The 18,758-nt window shown below is 44.0% G+C and overlaps 1 protein-coding gene across 1 annotated transcript in view; it reads left to right on the plus strand.

The window, feature by feature from the left end:
* PARP1 (poly(ADP-ribose) polymerase 1) overlaps window positions 1-18,758 on the plus strand; it is a 68,949-nt gene that overhangs the window by 35,312 nt on the left and 14,879 nt on the right. The window contains exons 9-15 of the mRNA XM_074989875.1: window positions 47-187; window positions 1,622-1,864; window positions 3,518-3,586; window positions 4,904-5,036; window positions 7,157-7,352; window positions 8,764-8,892; window positions 17,980-18,063. Coding sequence (XP_074845976.1) covers window positions 47-187; window positions 1,622-1,864; window positions 3,518-3,586; window positions 4,904-5,036; window positions 7,157-7,352; window positions 8,764-8,892; window positions 17,980-18,063 — 995 coding nt within the window. The remainder of the gene's footprint in view (window positions 1-46; window positions 188-1,621; window positions 1,865-3,517; window positions 3,587-4,903; window positions 5,037-7,156; window positions 7,353-8,763; window positions 8,893-17,979; window positions 18,064-18,758) is intronic.

Raw genomic sequence — 18,758 nt, forward strand, 5'->3', positions numbered from 1 at the left:
TCAATGCTCTTTGTTCACATGATGGTTTTTATTTCTGAATAACTAGGTAAGCCATTGTCCAGCATGAAGATCTTGACTCTTGGAAAATTATCCAGAAACAAGGAAGAAGTGAAGGCTATGATTGAGGAGCTGGGTGGAAGGGTGACAGGGACAGCGAACAAGGCTACCCTGTGCATCAGCACACAAAGTGAGGAACAGTGCTTTGTTATCAGCAACTTTAGAATCTGGGAGTTAGTAGATGATCACAGTTAAATTTTCGTGTAAAGGCTGGAGGTGACACTCTGTCATGTTTGGATGGGGAATGGGGGGATTCATATTCTTGGAAAAGTGCATAAAACTGTTTTATAAGCAGGACTTTCTATAGCGGTGTTTCTTAAACATTTTGAGACCACGGAACACCAAACAGTAATATTTCTAATGCGGAACATCTGTGAAAATGTTCTTCACAAAAATTATCAGACTGAAACAAAAAAATAAAGAGCAACATGTACAGCAAAAAACAAAATGAAGTAAGTTAGTCAGGTATCAGAGCAATGAAAAGGGAATATTTGTATCTGGTTTTACTTTGAATTATTTTTCCTGTTTTTCCAAACGCTTGAAACACACCTGTGAGTTGTTCACAGAACACCAACATTGCGTATAACACAGCTTAAGAAACACTTCTATAGCTCTCTTAGTTCTGAATGATCTCCTGGTGTTTTTCTGACTCTGCAGTAGAGCTAAGTGCAGCAATAGGTATATTTCCTGTTGTGGATTTTAAAGGGTTTTGAAGGGCAAAACTGTTTTAGTTGTAAGGTGGCTTTTGTGTAACTGGTAGCTGAGATAGTTTCTACATGTCAAATGCAGGATGGGATGTAACTATTTAAAAGCATTCATTCACAGCCTCATTTTGACTCTTTGGCCGTGTCTGCACTAGCCCCAAACTTCGAAATGGCCATGTAAATTCCTGTGAGCGGATGGGAATAAGGGGACTTCGAAGTAGGCGGGGTCCTTTCGAAAAGGAGCCCTGTTGGGACGAACTGCGCGGCGGCAAGCTGCGTCAATTCGAAGTGCCATGGCTGCCCGCATGCTAATGCGGCGCTGAATATGTATTTCAGCGCTTCATTAGTAAACTTTGAAATGGCCATTTACATGGCCATTTCAAAGTTTGGGGCTAGTGTAGACACGGCCTTCCAGTGTTATGGCCTGCTCCTACTGAAGTAACAGCTAAACTGTTGACTTCAAGGGTGCAGTGTCAGACGTGTAAGACATTGGGGAGAAATGTTTGTCATAAGCTGTTGGCCCAGAGGGTGCTGCCACAGCTGTTTATTGGAGCAGCTTCTGCCATGCTCCTGGCCCAGTTGGGAGGTGAGGCAGTGTTTGAAATCCAAAAAGTTGCTGCACAACAGGTAGCTTTGTTTGAGCCTACACTCAGCTGTTGGGATTTTTGTTTGGGCAGGGTATAGCACACATGCAAAAAAGTGGTGATGGCTCAGCTTGAAAACACTTCTTCTAAAACACGTTACAACACCTGCACCAGCACACTGGGGCTAGACTCCAGACCCACTGGAAGGGCTCTGTAATGTTTGCTCAAAGAAAGCTGGATTACAGCTTACCTGACTTTTAATCTCCTTGCTTGCAGAGGAAGTTGAGAAAATGACCAAGAAGATGGAAGAAGTGAAGGAGGCCAAAGTTCGAGTGGTCTCAGAGGAGTTTCTGCAGGATGTGAAATCTTCCAGCAAGGGCTTCCAGGAGCTCCTGTCTCTGCATGCAATCTCGCCTTGGGGTGCAGAGGTGAAGCAGGAGCACACAGAGACATCTGTGGGAGGAAAGTCCAGTGGGCTTCCGAAAGTGAAGACTGCTGGGAAGGTCAAGGAAGAACAAGGTGAAAAAAACAGAACTGCTCTTGTCTCCACAAGACTGTTCATTACCATGTATTTCAGCATTGCTTTACCTGTCCATAACATGTCTCTGGTGCAAGGATCTAAGGCAATGTTCTCTCTATTTTTGTGTCCATCCATGTGTGGAATTAATTTTGTTTATGCGCACTGAGGCATGTGCAGATTTGCACCTCCAGTAGAAACATTGCCGGCAGTGGGCACTGGCCTGATCAGCTGGGCGGCATTTAAATCTTTCCTGGGTGCTCACCTAAGTGCTCAGCTTGCCAGGAATAGTGATCTGAGCACGTATGGGCTCCTTAATGCAGCATATGTGCACTGGCTGTAGTCTAAACTCATCCCTGTCCCTCAATTGGTCCCGTATTGTTTCTTCAAGTAGTGAAGCCTCAAGACCGGACCAGCTTCAGTGTTCAAACTCCCTCCTGAAGGGGCTGTTGGTAGTTTTTCTCTGTAATACTGCCTGTCCGTTTTCTTGCCGTGTATAGAGAAAGAGATGGCCTCTTGTATTGCTTTAGTTTAAAATAATGCCAGGGGAGCCAATAAAATAACTTGGCTTCTCTTCTAGCCTTATACACCGAGGCTTCTGACATAAATCTACACAGCCGATTTGGCTTCATAGAGCTGTCCTCTCTCACTCCAGCAGAGAGTTTTGCTCTGTTAGAATGCTGTGTATCTTACTCAGGGGCATTAGTGGGTGCAGGAACTTTGATTCCCGGCTTCTCTGTCTCATGTGCTACTAGACACCCAAAATATAGTTGACTCTTTTCAAGAAAATAATACCAGTGACCCTTCCCATTTGAGCAATTGGAAAGTTCAGTTACGAGCCAAATGCTCTTGCAAAGGGTCCAAGATAAATAGGTAAGTTCTGTGTAAATATGTAAAACTTCAGAGAAGATTACAATGAGTTCAGCCTTGTGAATTATCATCGTTCTACCTAATGCACAAAAGTTGCATACACACATTGTAGAGATCAGTGTCTTGTGATACTGAGGTCATGGCGTACATTTGAGATTGTAAAGGAGGGCTATGTAGTGTCCCGGTCCAGTGACAACAAGTATTGCTGCTTCTTTCTGAGGGGATAGCTCAGCACTTACACAATACTTTCCTCCTGTACCTGTTTCTGAAGTGTGCTGTCTCCATGGGTCTTCCCGCCTTTGATAGCTCAGCGATGAGGAACAGCGTTCGTGGCCCCCAAACTTAGATTTGCCTCATATGTTGTATAGTGCAGTGACAAATTGGCCCACAGTCATAGAATCTGAATGTATTGTTCATAAACAGTAGACCAGGCTTTAATTTATGAAGGCAGTTTGCACCAAAATTCTAACAGGATAACAAAGACATACCACCTGTTTGGGGGGCGGGAGGGGAGAAGACAGATGTCACCTCAATAGACTCAGTTCTCAGATTAGGTGATGCTAGGTGCAGTGTAGGTGGAAGTCAAGTGCAGTGACTTTCTCGCATTGCTGTAGAAGAACAGTATGTTTTATACTGCTGGAACCTGTTAATATGGATCCAGACAGGATAAGAAAAATTACCCAGGTGCTTTTAAAGAATGTGAGCATTCGTTCAAGGAGCACTCCTCAGACAATTCTGTTTTATCCGATTAAAATTTCTAAGCTCGTCCTGTTTCTTTTTTTCAGGAACCAGCAAGTCTGAAAAGAAAATGAAGTTAACAGTTAAAGGAGGAGCGGCAGTGGATCCTGATTCAGGTATGTGCAGAAAACAGTTTAGTCTCTCACCAAGCCAGCATCTGTTTGTCCATGTGTTCACATCACATGCCCCGTCAGTACCCACCACTAGCCAGAGAAGCTAATGAGCCAGCCAGTGGACCAAATTCTGTGTTTTAAATCCTCCCCTGCAAAAGAACCATGATGGCCCAAACTTGAGACATGAGTGCTCTTGGGTTTCCACTGAGGTACTTAGGAGTTGTGGATTCTCTGTATCTTTTGGGTTGTCTGCCTCATAGAAGACAGGTTTACTGGGTGAAATGTGAAATGCTGGTGGTCATCCTGCATATGCAGAGAGAGATCAAGGGCATTCCATTGCCTTTGTGCATAAGGACATATATACTGTGTCAGAGCAAAGGTCCATCTATCTGTGTCCTGTTTTCCAACAATGACCAATGCCAGCTGCTTCAGAGGGAATGAACAGAACAGGTAATCATGCAGTGATCCATCCCCTGTTGCTCAATCACAGAGTCTGTCAAACAAGCTGGCGACACTATGCTTTCCCATCCTGGTGAATAGCCATTGATGGACATATTCTTCCTGAGCTTATCTAGTGCTTTTTGAACCTTGTTACAACCTTGGCTTGCACAACATTCTCTGGCAGGGTTCCACAGGTTAATTGTGTGTTATATGAAAAAATACTTCCTTTAATTTGTTGTAAACCTGTTGCCTGTTAATTTCATTTGGTGACCCAAAATTCTTGTTATGGCAAGGAGTATATAACACTTTCCCCACCCCAGTCATGACTTCATAGACCATTCACATGTCCCCAGTTGTTGTCTCTTTTCCAAGCTGAAGTACCACAGTCATTTTAATCTCTCCTCATATGGAAGCCATTCTTTAATGCTGATCGTTTTTGTTGCCCTGTATTTAACCTTTTCCAATTCCGATATATCTTTTCTGAGGTGAGGCATCTATCTCTGTACATGGTACTCAAGATTTGTGCATACCATGAATTTATGTAGAGGTAATAGGATATTTTCTCTCATTAGCTATCCCTTTCATAATGATTCTCAACACTGAGTTTGCAGTTGACTGTTGCTGTACAGTGAGTGGCTCTTTTTCAGAGAACTATTCATAGTGACTCCAAGACCTTTCTAATCTTGTTTTCAGTGTGCATTACTAGGTGTTTATCAGTACTGAAGTTCATCTGCCATTTTGTTGCCAGTCATCCAGTTTTGTGCCCATTTATGTTTTAACATCTCTTGGTTAAGTCTCTGTAAACAAAAATAGCTTAAATAAGGAGAAGAGATACAAAATTACGGTTTCACCCTGGCTTTGATTCACCTCTCTTTATAGGTTTGGAGGACTCTGCTCATGTCTTTGAAAAGAGTGGTAAAATCTTCAGTGCCACACTCGGCCTGGTAGATATTGTCAAAGGAACCAATTCCTATTACAAACTGCAGCTACTGGAGGATGACAGAGAAATCAGGTGGGTTTAATTTCCCCTGGAAAAAGGCAGGGGTTGCAAGTAAGTTGTTTTTGTTTTTGTTTTTGTTTTTTTTTAAACAATACCAAATGGAAATAGAAATGTCTTCATGACTTCTTTTAAAAATGTCCCTGAAGTTTAATTTGTTCTGTAAGGAGAAGTTCCTTTGTTGTTCTGGAAACACAAGCATGGCAGTACTGCATTAGTGCATGAGAATGGTCAGTTTCACTTTCACAATCTAGTTTCATTTTTGCCCAGTAGTGGTGAGAAAGAAAAAGGAAACCTACAGCCTGAAATGGAAATTAGGAATTAATGAGCAGCTGGGCAAGTCTGGTTTGCGATTAATTCCACTGATATTGAAAACATCCCCGATTGAGCAGTTGGGCCAGGGGGCTTAGCTAAAGAATTAGGGTTATTTGAATGATGTACCTTCCAAACTATAATGTCCCTTTTTATGAAGAGATGTGCAGCATGCATTTTTTTTTTCCTCAGACGACTCTATGGTATGAGCTGATTGCAAAACCTCTGGAGGCCAGTTTGGTTTCAGGTTGCTCCACATTGTTGTAAGCAAATCAGTACCTCAAGGCTTGGCAAAGTGGATTGAAAAAGGCCGGGAAGCATCATACCCAGTCTCGGACAAACATATGTCAGAATTATGCACAAACTGTACTGCTGAAAAGATTCAGTCAATGGGCCCTTGGGAAAAATTGATCTCTCAGGAGTAGAGAGAATGCACAATAACCATTGTAAGCTAATATATGCAGATAAGCAGCCTGTTTCAGCTGTGGGTGACTTGTACTTTAAATTGTTCTCTGCTTGGACTTTTGTTACAAGATGTCCGTATCTAGATTTGTGATTGGTATAAGATGAAATTTCACCCCTACTTTGGCCAGAGTGGCCTGGCTCAGGACACCTGCCCCTACCTGCCGTAGCCAGGGTACCCCAGATCACTCCCTTGCTGCAGCCAGAGTGGCACAGCCCCAGAGCTCACTGGACCTGGAGTCCCCCTGCCATGGTCTGGGCCTGAGATCTCCCCACCCCCCCATTCGCCTCTGCACTGAGCCAGAGCCTGCTCCCTGAGCCAGAGCCCTACCACCCAGCCCTCTTTCCCTGCCCTGAGCCTCGTTCCTGGCCCTGCTCCAGAGCCTGCACCCCCGGACAAAGCCTCACACTCCTGAACCCAACCCTCTGCCCCAGGCATAAGGCTCTCTCCCACACTCTCAACCCTTTGACCCTATCCCTGCCACATGAATTATGTTATGTGCGCCACTATGAAGGTGATGTGTCACTGTGGGGTGGGAAGTAATAGAGAGAGAGCACTGGCTATAGTAGCATGAAATGTCAAACATAAACAGCTGAAACCAAGAAAGTGACTATTTTTAAACTCCTGTGACCCTAAAATTGACCAAAAGGGAATTTGGTAGGACCCTACCCATAGGTCAAGTGCCAACACCCGGCCACAAAGAACACTAAGTGGCACCTTTGTTAGCATCTCCTGAGATTGCATAAGGTTGCCTAGCTCATCTCTGTCCACACAAGTGGCTCTTTTTTAACTGTGCCAATACAGCTAAATTAGTACAACCCTCCCCATATGGACCCCATTATACCAGCATAAAAGCTTGTTTGTACTATAACTGTGTATTCCTTTGATTATTTCAGTACAGTATCATCCCCACCTGCCTTAGTGAAAACAGTAGAAAAAACTGTGTTACACCAGCTCTTTAAAGAAGTTTCCTGCAGGTCAGAGTTGAAGCATAATGATAGAACAGTAAAGGAAATCTTTCACTGCTGCCCTCACTTTTACCTCAAGAGCTGTTAATGTAGTGGCCTAGCACTACATTCACATGTCAGATTTTAGTATTGGTGCCTAAACAGCACGCATGCCTTTTTGCAGCTGTCACTTTTTGGTAGCTGGAAGTATTGATATTTAAAAAGTGTATCCCATTTTGTTTGTGTAGTCGTTCCAAAACTAGAAGGCTTTCCATTTAATGATATGTGGGTGGATGATTGATACTGTGCTAATGTCCCTGCAAACTTTATCACAGGATCAGACTCATTTAGACCCAAGAGCCAGAGCGAGATAATTTGTTTGTATCCCCATTTCTTGTTTTGTTTGCTTCTAGATACTGGGTTTTCAGATCCTGGGGTCGTGTTGGCACTGTAATTGGGAGCAACAAACTGGAACAGATGCCATCTAAAGATGATGCTATTGAGCATTTCTTGAATTTGTATGAGGAGAAAACAGGCAACTCGTGGCATTCCAAGAACTTCACTAAATATCCAAAAAAATTCTATCCTCTGGAAATAGACTATGGACAGGTAACTCCCGAATATTCCTCTGCTGGGAAGAGAATTCTTTCTTCCGTGAAGGAAAATGTTTATCCTGCACTATTGTATTTGATTTTTGAATGCATTTGTGCAACAAATGGATATACTGCAGGAATCTGGATATTTTGCATTATGCAAAGTGCTAAACTTTGCTCAGTGCTATACAAATATAAGGTTATGCAGTGCCTGACCCAGGTAACTTACCAATAATGCATTTAAATGCATAACTAGCAACACTAGAAAAGTGGTTAAAACTAAAATTAGCTCAGCTGTCTTGGAGCTCACACCATGTATCCTTTCTTGGGATCTCTTATAAGGACACCAAGTTGAAAAGTAGTCTTCTAAATAAGTCAAAAGTAATTCCATATGCTACCCCACCCTTGAGTACCATAACAATTGTACACCACAGTCTTTTCCTATTTTAAAAAAGTATGCCTCTCTCCTGCTGCTGGGTGAGTGACTGACTCACCCAAACGTGGGAAACACTAAAACTTGCTCTTCCCTGCAATTCTGTCAAATGCACATCATGTGTAAACTAAAAAAGAGAACTCAGGTGTTTCAGAAAACAGATGTTTAAACACTAAAACAAGAATTCTCCATCCTCTGGCCCATGAGAACATCAGTCAGTTTACTTAAAGAGAGATCCTCACCTTCAGTCATAACATCAGACCATTGTTAAACCATCTGTTTAAAGCCCAGAGATAGTGTTAACAAAAAATAAAATTAGAAAATATTTTCTAACCATCACATATGGCCAAATTGTTGGCTGACAACTGAAATATTTGAGTATAAACATGATGCTTTAGTGAATTGGTCTGCATTGATGCAGAATGTTACACTGATGAACTGTACATTTTTAAAGGTGGCTGACCACCATGCAGGATGTAAAGTTCAAGCAAAGCACAGACCCCTAGTTCAGATCACAATCTACCTACATGCTGACATTGTTTAAAAAGAAAATCTCAGTGTTGCTTTGGGTGAAATGGCAGTACAAGTATGAAGATGGAAAGTCATGTTAGCGATTACTCAGTTTTTTTAAATATCAGAGAGGTAGCCGTGTTAGTCTGTATCTTCAAAAACAACAAGAAATCCTGGGGCACCTTATAGACTAACAGATATTTTGGAGTAAAAGCTTTTGTGGGCGAAGACTTTGCCCACGAAAGCTTATGCTCCAAAATATCTGTTAGTCTATAAGGTGCCACGGGACTTCTTGTTGTTTTTTGTAAATACAGACTTAACATCCCATGGCTTTGTGTTGTCAGAGCAATACCCCCACATTTCTCAACAAATTCAGTCTGTGTGGAGTAGTGTGCCCTCTCGAACTTTGGTGTTGGGTTGTTATCATCAAGACAGTCAGAATGTTTCCCTTATCCGTTGGTATGTTTGTATTTACTCTTTCTAGGATGAAGAAGCTGTGAGGAAACTAACAGTGAGTGCAGGGACCAAGTCAAAGCTTCCTAAGCCAGTCCAGGATCTTATTAAGATGATCTTTGATGTGGAGAGCATGAAGAAAGCCATGGTGGAATTTGAGGTATTTGCACTTTTGTTTAATGTTCCTTGTTTCTAGCTACTCCTTCCCACTGGACGCCATAGCTATGCAAGCTGCTTGCACTGTGGATCTGATCCAGTACTGTCAGTGGACTCATTTGTTGACTTTGGAGGACACCGAATCAGGCTTTACAATAAGGGACGGAGGGAGGCGCCTAAATAGCCTTTATCACTAGTTTGAAGTGTCATGTATAGTTTTTCTTTTTTTATTGTAACTATACAGATGTCATCTTGGTGCATCTTTTTCATTAGTGATGTCTATCAAGTGTTCTCCACTTGTAAGTCGAAAGGGGCCTTTCTGTCTGCTGCTCCTGTGTGCTCATTCTGGGATCAGAAAAAAATGATTGTGCTCCTCTATGTCATGCACATCACCAGCATTGGTTGTGCTTTTGGGCTGTTAGATGGTCACTGATACATGAGGCAAGAGACACCCTTCTGCTTCTGCAACATTGAGTAAAGCCAGTAATCATCATCATCAATAACCGTGGTCTCAGCGCCACTTGGTGTCCGATGCCTCTCTCACTATTTCCTTCTGTCTTTCCCTATCCAGTGCAGAGTGGCTTAGTTTCTGTAGACTAGCTCCGCACCAATCTATCCATTCTCTGTGGGGTCTGCCTTGCCTGTTCGAACCATCCGTTATGCCGAAGGGTCTTGATTTTTCGTTTGTGGTTCATTCTGCAAATATGTCCAAATAGTTGTAGCTTCCATTTTATAACCACCTGCAGCAGGTTCTCTTTCAGCTGTATCTTCCTATATACTTCTTCATTGGTGACCTTCTGCATCCATCCTATTCTCAGAATCTTTCTATAACAACTCCTTTCGAACATCAATATTCTTCTTTTCGAATCTTAAGTTATCACCCATGTCTATGTCCGTACAACATGCTGCTGAATACACACGTTTTCAAGACACCCAGGTTCGTTCTTAAGCTAATTGCTTTGCTTTTCCAGATCTTATCCGCCTTCAAACTCGCTCTTGCTTTCGCTATTCTAGTCGCTATTTCTTTCTTACAGTCTAGATCATACGTTATGTTGCTCCCTAGATATGTGAACTTCTCTACATTTTCTAGTTCAATAACATCCACACTGATCTTCCTTCCCATTTCCTTATCTCCAAATACCATTGTTTTTGTTTTATCGATGTTCATAATCAGTCCGTACCACTTCCCTTCTTCATTTAACACCCGCACCGTTTTCGCTAGCTTCTCCTCGTCTTCCTCAATGATAACTATATCATCTGCGAACCTCAAGTTGTTAATTCTTTTCCCGTGCACGAATATCCCTTCTACGTCTGCCTTGATCTTGTCCATCGCTCTCTCTAGATGTGCGATGAAGATACTTGGCGATATTGGATCTCCTTGTCTCGTACCTCTACTTGTTTTAGACCAACTTTCCAACTCCCCGCATGTTCTCACTGCTGCCTCCACATTATCATTAATATCTTTCAACAACCGTATTAGTCTGCTATCCACTCCGTATGGCTCCAACACTGCCCAAGTCACTTTCTGATCTATACTGTCAAATGCCTTTTGAAAATTGATGAAGCAAGTGTATACGTTTTTGTTCTTTCATCGTGCTTTCTCCGCTATCAGTCTTAGTGCCAATATCTGCTGTATGGTACTTCTATCTTTTCTGAGCCCTGCTTGCTCATCTGCTGTATGTTCTTCTATCTGTGATCTTAATCTCTCACTCAGTATCATCGTCAGCACTTTACCTAGATGACTCGTTAGGGCAATGGTTCCGTAGTTCTTGCACTCCAGTGTACTTCCTTTTTTGGGTACTGTCACTAGCACAGATCTTGTCCATTCCTTAGGTGCCTTCCCTTTCCATGCTATATTACATAGTCGGTGTATTTCCTGAATCATGCTTTCTCCGCCATATTTGATCATCTCTCCTGTGATCTTATCATTTCCGGGGCTCTTGTTGTTCTTTCGTCGTTTCACTGCTTTTTCTACTTCCTCCTTTGGAATACTGGTCTCTAGCTCAATGCTCAGTGGAGATATCTCTTTCAGTTCTTCAATCAGTCTCTCTGAGACGCTCGGATCCAACTGTGCTTTGTATAGATTGTGCGGTGATGGACGAGATATTGCACCAATCTTCTCCCTGCTCATGAGCACTTCTTCGTTCTCATCTTTGATCGCCATCTGCTTTGGTTGCCATTTCCTATTAATATTCCTAATTGTTTTACACCTCCCTGGTCTTACATTCGCCATAATACCTCTCGATATCTTCACATTTCTCCTTATCCTTTCTGGCTGCTTTCCTTACCTCATTGCATTTCATCCTATATTGCTGTTCTGCCATCTCAGAAACATCTCTCCTGATCTTCAGCGCTCTTTTCTCTTGAACCAACTTCAGTGTCTTCTGGGTAACCCGCTTCTTATTGATCTTTTCTTCTTCTGGAACAGTCTGCTCAATTGCCTTTTCTGTAGCAATGGCTATCCCTGCGACTCTCTTATCTAGGTCTTTCTCTGTGGCAGTATTCTTAATCTTCTCTTCGAGCGCTGTTCTGTATGCATTCCATGTTTCTTCCTCACGTAGCTTCGCCACATCTCTTCTTTTCTTAAACTGTGTCTTACATTTTCTTTTGAGTTTTATCTTGATGTTTCCGATCACTAGACTGTGGTCTGAGTCTATATCCGCTCCTTGGAAACTTTGGCACTGCTGTACTGATGTTATCCATCATCTTATCAAAATCATATCTATCATGTTCTTGGACTGCCCATCATTCAATCGCCATGTCCACTTCCTACAGTCGGTTTGTTGGAATCTCTTGTTGCAAATCACCATCTCGTGCTCTGTAGCAAACTCTAACAGTTTCTCACCTCATTCGTTTCTTTCTCCATATCCAAACCTTCCCGTGACTCTCTCCCAACCTTCATTATCTGTTCCAGCCTTCGCATTCCAGTCTCCTCCGATGATCAACACATCTCTCTTCGGTATCTCCTCCACTGTCTTTGTCAAGTCTTTATAATATAGCTCAGTCTCTTCCTCCATACTGTCCAACGTGGGTGCATACACCTGAATGACGAAGATGTTGAAAGATTTTTGCTTCGAATCGCGCGACAAGCTATTATGAAATGTAAATAGCTGAGACCCTGCAGGTGCACAGAGAACTAATACATGCATTAAGGTGATGATTTGTAGAGCTTATTTTCTCCTCTCAGCCATATACATGCTGGATTATTGTGTAATATTTCTTTGGCTTGGTCTGTACCAAGGACTCTCAGCTTTTTTCTGTTTGAGCCCTTCTTGTCCCTCCCCTCCCTTCCCCTCAACTCCACAGCCCACCTGTCTCTCAACAGTATTTTCTTCTTACAAAAGCCTAGGGGTAGCAAGCAAAGCAGTTGCCCAAGGTTCCATATCCTGAGGGCCACTGCAAAGCTGTGTGTGTTAGGGTTGAAGCTGAAGTCCAAGTGGTAGGGATGACAGCCCTAGGTTTCAACCCCATGCAGGGGGGCTTTGGCATGCCCCACCCCGCGCCCAGGGTACTCTGGACCCCTGCTTGATGACCTATCTCGGTAGTGTAGACCAGTGGTTAACATTAGCTTGTGGCATAAGCTTAGGCAACATATGTTGACCTGATTGCCTCTCTACCCTCACATCTCAGCTGTTCGGTCAGGACACACACCACCAACAGGAGGGGATAGTAGTAACTATGGTGACTGTTAAATCAACCGTACGTAAGTCAATTTAAGACTGTAGTGTAGACATGAGATCAGTGGCTCACCACTCTTTCAGTTGAGGACAGAAGCACAGTGATCCTTCTTCACATGTCTTTACCCTGCCACACAGCTATGAATCTAAACAGGTGGGGCTGAGTAGTCTGGTAGTACCTGCCTAAGGCCCTACTTAACTTAGGAGATTTCGAATTTAACAATATTAGACTTTCACTGCAATTTGAAAGCGGAAGCCCCATTGAATTCAAGGCTGTTAATGGGGGCCCCCAGTGGCCCATAGTGGAAAATAATGTAGAAATAATAATGGACTTTATTGCCACAAACAATAACATCCATTATTTAGTTGCAATTTTCCATGGCTTGTCCAGAACTCAGCCACTATTTTTGATAATTATGCTACAATTCAAGTTGGGCCATATGCCTTCCTCACTCTGTACATATGTACCTGTGCACTGACTTCCATCTGCAGTCTCCAAATCCACTTTTAATGCTGTAGGTGAACTGCTGCATCTTGGGGCAGCTGTAATGTGAAATGACTTTTCCCTCTGGCCTTCTTTAATCGTCCAATAAAGGTAGTTTCATTGACCTAGTGTAAAATTGCATATTGAAAGAGGTGTTGCTTGTTGTGACATACAGATTAGTTTACACACCACTCTTTCTGCAGCTACACTTCAGTTTGTCATGTGCTAGCGCATGCTGAAGCATCTGTGAAATAAGAGACTTTCCTGTCTGTTCTGTGGCTTTTGAAGCCACAAATTTTGGCTTAAAGCCCCTAAAATAGGGGGAAGGGATAGCTCAGTGCTTTGAGCATTGGCCTTGTAAACCCAGGCTTGTGAGCTCAGTCCTTGAGGCCAGTTAGGAGTCTGGGGCAAATAGATTTGAAAAAGAAAAATCTGTCAGGGATGGTGCTTGGCCCTGCCGAGAGGGCAGGGGACTGGACTCAATGATCTCTCGAGGTGTCTTACAGCTCTATAAGGTATGTATATTATATTATTTGTAAATTTTATTGATTTCCCATTTCCAGTTCTGTCAACATCATCTGGAGAACATTAGCTCCATTGGACCTGTACTAATACAAGCCTTCTGAGGATCTGTATGGCCCCTAGAGCTTGACTAGAGATGTGCTCTTCCCATTAGGTTCTGTCTGCAGTATTTTTCCATGTGCAGGAGCAACAGCTGCTCTTTTCAATGAGGGGAGAATATTTGCCTCTGCTAGGGAGCAAAAAATCTGCATGCGGTCTCCACAAGGGGCTTATTGGGTCCTTTCACCAGTCTGATTTCACGTGCTTTTTATTTACTACTCCCTATCTAGGCAGTCCCAATGTTCAGAGAGAGCCTTTGCAGCTTCAGTTTTTTAACCAGTAGGACTATGTGATATATAAAGGATTATCTCCATGATTGGGGTGGCCTGAAGACTCCCTTCAGCTTTCTAAGTCTGCAAGGACTTATCCTCATAGAACCCTGTACCAGACTGTTACAGTTCTTCACACCATTGCCTTGTAGTAAACTACAGATTGCACCTCCCTGGTCTGGCATGGTTAGGACCTGACTGGTCCTGAAGAAGAGAATTTGCCAAATCAGGGAGGGTCGCCCACTATGGCCCCCAACCGCCTGCTTTGGCTCCCCCCTGCAACACTGTCACCTCCTTGCCCATTTGCTGTGGGGCTCCCTGCTGTCCCAGACCATGTTGCTCCTGAAGGGCTATGGCCCCATGCTGCTGAGGGGCTCCAGCTCCAGCCTCAGCCCCTCCTGCACTGCTGCTGTGGTCCACCCCACATGAGGAGCTTCAGCCCCGTCCAGGGCTCCAGCTGGCCCCAAACGTAGAGCTCCAACCCCAGCCCAGGGTTACAGTAAGGATCTGGTCCTGGCCCCTTGCAACTTTGGGCTGCCACAGGGCTCTGGCCCCAGGCTGCCCACCTCCCTGCAGCTGGCAATCTCGTTTCTGCTCCCAGGCTTTCTGGTCCAGGAACATCTGTTTCTGGGGGTGCAACCTGTGCCGTGGAACTGCCTGTTCTCATTCCTGGATGGACACTCTGACGTTGCATCCTGGGCAGAGTATTACATTACCCCATCCCATCATGTGTCTGCAATTTCTCTGTTGTTCTGTGTTGCTTTGTTGTCATCCTCCACCCTACACGTGTGTGACTCTGTACCAGAGGTGACAATATATCTGATGTATTTGGCAGCAGCGGAGTGGCTGTAATACTGATCTAGACCTGTTCCTTCATGATCTCTGTGACGTTTTGTCCAAAGTTAGGCAGATCAGACCCATGTTGCTTTGCCACTTAAAATCAGTTTTACATCTAGTCTACGTCTACACTAGCACACTACGTCGAAGTAGCCTATTTTGATGTAAGAACATCGAAATAGGCTACTTTGACGCGTATCGTCTACACGTCCTTCGGGGCTGGTGCCATCAGCATTCAGCGTCGAAATAGCGACGGAGAACGTTGAAAGGAGCTGCCCCGGAAGGAAATGTGGAGCGTCCACACACACAAGTGCTCCCTGTCGAAATAAGGGGCCAGCAAAGCCCCAAGCTGCTCCTTTAAAGGGCCCCTCCCAGACACACTTGGCCTCCACAGCATGAGATCCACAGAGCCGACAACCGGTTGCAGGCCCTGTGCGTGCAGCATGAACCCCGAGCAGCAGCAGCCAGAAGCCCTGAGGTAAGGGCTTCTGCACTCGGTGACCATAGAGCCCCGCAGCAGCTGGACAGAGCGTCTCTGAACCCCTCAGCTGATGGCCACCATGGAGGACCCCGCTATTTTGAAGTAGTGGGATGCAGACCGTCTACACACGCCCTACTTCGACGTTGAATGTCGAAGTAGAGCACTATTCCCATCTTCAGATAGGAATAGCGATTTCGATGTCTCGACGCTTAACGTCGATTTCAGTGTTGAAATAGCACACGGTGAGTGTAGAGACAAAGCATGCTATTTCGACGTTGTGCCGGCTACTTCGAAGTAGTTGGCTACTGTAGATGCACCCCTAGTGTGCTACTTGTCTACTTATCTAGTAACTGGAGATGGATATCATATTGGGGCATCAAGTGACTTGAAGAAAGGGCTTTCAGCACTTCAATGCAGACCTGGTCTCTTGGGAGGTTACATGAGTCTAATAGATCTTGCTTCTAGAGAATGTGTACGCGAGGGTTCCATTCCACAGAACTGTTGTGTATCCTAAATTTCAGGTGAGTTGTGGGGGGCAGTGGGGTTGGGTGGTGGGTTGGGGCCAGGGGGGTGTTAAGTCTGTGGTAAGTTAGGGCTGCAGGATGGGGTGGAAGAGTGGAGTGGAGCTGGAGTGTGTGGGGATTGGAGCTGGGTCTGCAGAAGTTGGAGCAGGGTCTTTGAGGGTGGTAGGCAGTGGGCTGGAGCCAGAGCCCCATGAGGGGCTGTAGTGTGCCGGTGGCTGATCCTGGGAGGGGGCAAGGGGTTTTAGCCCCCTCCAGCTGCCTGCAGCAGTGGGCAGGTAAGGAGGGGCTAAAACCCATCTCCCTACCTTCCCAGAGTGGGGTGCTGTCAGCTTGACAGCAGCGCTGCTATGGGAAGGGGGTTTTAGCCTGCCTGGCTGCCTACAGTGGCAGACAACTAGGCAAGCTAAAAGTCTTCCCCTTACCTTCCCAGAGCGCTGCCTAGCACTGCTCTGGGAAGGCAGGGGGAATGGGCTGTTAGCCTGTCTAGCTGCCTGCAGCTGTGGGAAGCTAGGCAGGCTGAGAACCACACATCTTCAAGTTGTGTGAAATTTGAAGTAAAGCAAGTTTCGCGCAACCTGAAGATATGTAAAGCGAGGGTTTACTGTATTGGTCTAAACTGGGTAGTTGACGTGCTCATTACTGAGGCTATGTCTACACTAGGTTAAGAAAGTTGACCACAGATATGCAGTTCTAGCTATGGCAGTTGTGTAGCTCAAATCGAGAGCTCTGCTCTTGGCTAACTTGACTGACTATACCGGCGAAAGTTGATGGGAGAGTTTCTCCCATCGACCTCACTTGCTCCTTGTGTGTCAAGAGGAGTACAGGGTCCGACTGCGACCCCTAAGAGGTCGATTTTGTGTGTCTCTACTAGACCCTGACTGGGTTGATCTTCTGGGGTAGCATAGACCTGGCCTGAGAGTGCTTTGTCTGGTTACCTCCTTTTTTGTCGTCTTTCCCCTGAAAGTGCACGCAGCTTGTACTTGTGTGTCCCCAAGATTACATAAGTTGCACTGTCATATCTTAGGCAGTGACTTTTTTGTCTCAGTCCATGTTATCTCTTTATAGCTGGATTTCATAATGTTGTAGCTGCAGCAGCAGGGGAAAGCAGATCCTGTATTGTGAAACAAGGTGCAAATTTCTGTGCAAGTGACTTCAGTGCTTTGATAGGCAAGACTTGCTGGCTCAGAAGAGCTTCTCTAGCTCTGTCGCAAAAGAGGTGTTACCTGCAGCTGGGGTTTTAATTTTAACTTTGCTTGAGCAAAGAAAACCTAATTTATCCAAACAGTAAATGATGTATAGAGTTTCCTAGAGTATTCTTCTATTGAATCCTGTTTGGAACCAGCTGCTCGGCAATTTTCATCTCTGGGATGTGATCCTTCCTTCACTTCAAAGTTAGTGCATGAGAAATTTTAGTTTTAAGCTAAAACTCCCAAGCTCTATCTGTTCAAAAGACACTCAGATCAAAACTGTGCTGTTAGCCCAGAGAGAGATCTGGAAGGTCTTGAGAGGGGAGCCATTAGAAGACTTAAGATTTGGGGACTTTGATTGCCCAAAAAGTTACGAGAGTGAGATAGATGTGTGTGGGGGGAGGTGCTGCAGGCAACATGTATCTATTTCTAAAATAAATCATAAATAAAATGTGGAAAATGGAGACATAACTTGAGCTGTAAGATTACAATTTTAGTTAACACGCTTCTCGAAACAAGAATACAGCTTCCTCATGTTTTCCTTTGCAATTGACAGGTGTCAAGCTGATATGCTGAAAATGGAGCACGCATAGAATGTTACTGGAGTCAAAATACCAGACACATTATGTGATCCCTCAAATTTTAAGAAACTTTATTCTGTTCAGACTGCCCTTTATATTAGTTTCTCCAGCAGCAGACCTAATTTAAAGGTCCATGAATGCTTGTGGCATTAGGTAAATATTAAACTTTATGCTGAAACACTTCTTTGGTTCAGCCCAAGCATTGCACATGGTCTTAAGCAACAAACATAATGTTGCCTCATTGTGAAATAACTGGTCCACATTCTCGCTGCACTGAATTCATCTGTATTCTTCAGCCCATATAAATAAATGCCAGCTCCAAAACGTTTAATTTTTATATGCTATATTCTGGTGACCAGGTGAGAGGAGCTGTGGAAGTTTCATTGTAATAGAATCCTGTTTTAATTGCTTCAACGAATCTCCTTGTCAGATTGACCTCCAGAAGATGCCACTGGGAAAGCTGAGCAAGAGGCAGATCCAGAGTGCTTACTCCATTCTTAATGAGGTTCAGCAGGTGAGCAAGAAACAGACTACCAGTAAGGGAATTCAGAAGTCGTTCTGGGCTCATAATGCGACTGGATTCCTTGCTGCACTCATGCTTAATTGAGGTTACACTTGTTTTGATCAACTACAGGTTGATGGCAGAAGGTAAGTACTTCAGGTTATAGTAAAGGGGCTACTTCATTCTTTTTGAATTAACCCATGACTGAGCGCACTAATACTAGTTAATCATACACCGTCAGTGATGAGGTTGCATCTACATTTAAACCTCAAGGGTGACACAGCTGCTGCGTTTCTGTGTAGACACTCACTACCACAACAGGAGGGGATCTCTTGTCTCTGTAGTTAATTCACCTCTCCCAGAACCAGTAGCTAGGTTAATGGCAGAAGTTTTTCTTTTTAATTTACCAAGTGCTGCCCATATCAGGACTCTCACGTGGGCATTTTGAGACTTATGAGCCTTTGCTGTGCTGGTGTAAGTTTCCAGTATGGACTGGCCCTAGGAGGATATAGTATGAATATGTACCGTGACCATATTTCCCTATGTGAAATACAGGCCGCCTGGTAAAATTGCTTGGAGTTAACCAAGTTCAGTGGCAATCCATCAGAACTGTGCAGTACAAATATTCAAAATAACATTAAGTTGAAAGAGCCTTCATTTAAAAGATACTGCATTATGATAACAGAATTAGGTAAAATCAAAATATA

The sequence above is a fragment of the Carettochelys insculpta genome, chromosome 3, assembly GCF_033958435.1.
Source record: "Carettochelys insculpta isolate YL-2023 chromosome 3, ASM3395843v1, whole genome shotgun sequence".
Lineage (NCBI taxonomy): Eukaryota > Metazoa > Chordata > Testudines > Carettochelyidae > Carettochelys > Carettochelys insculpta.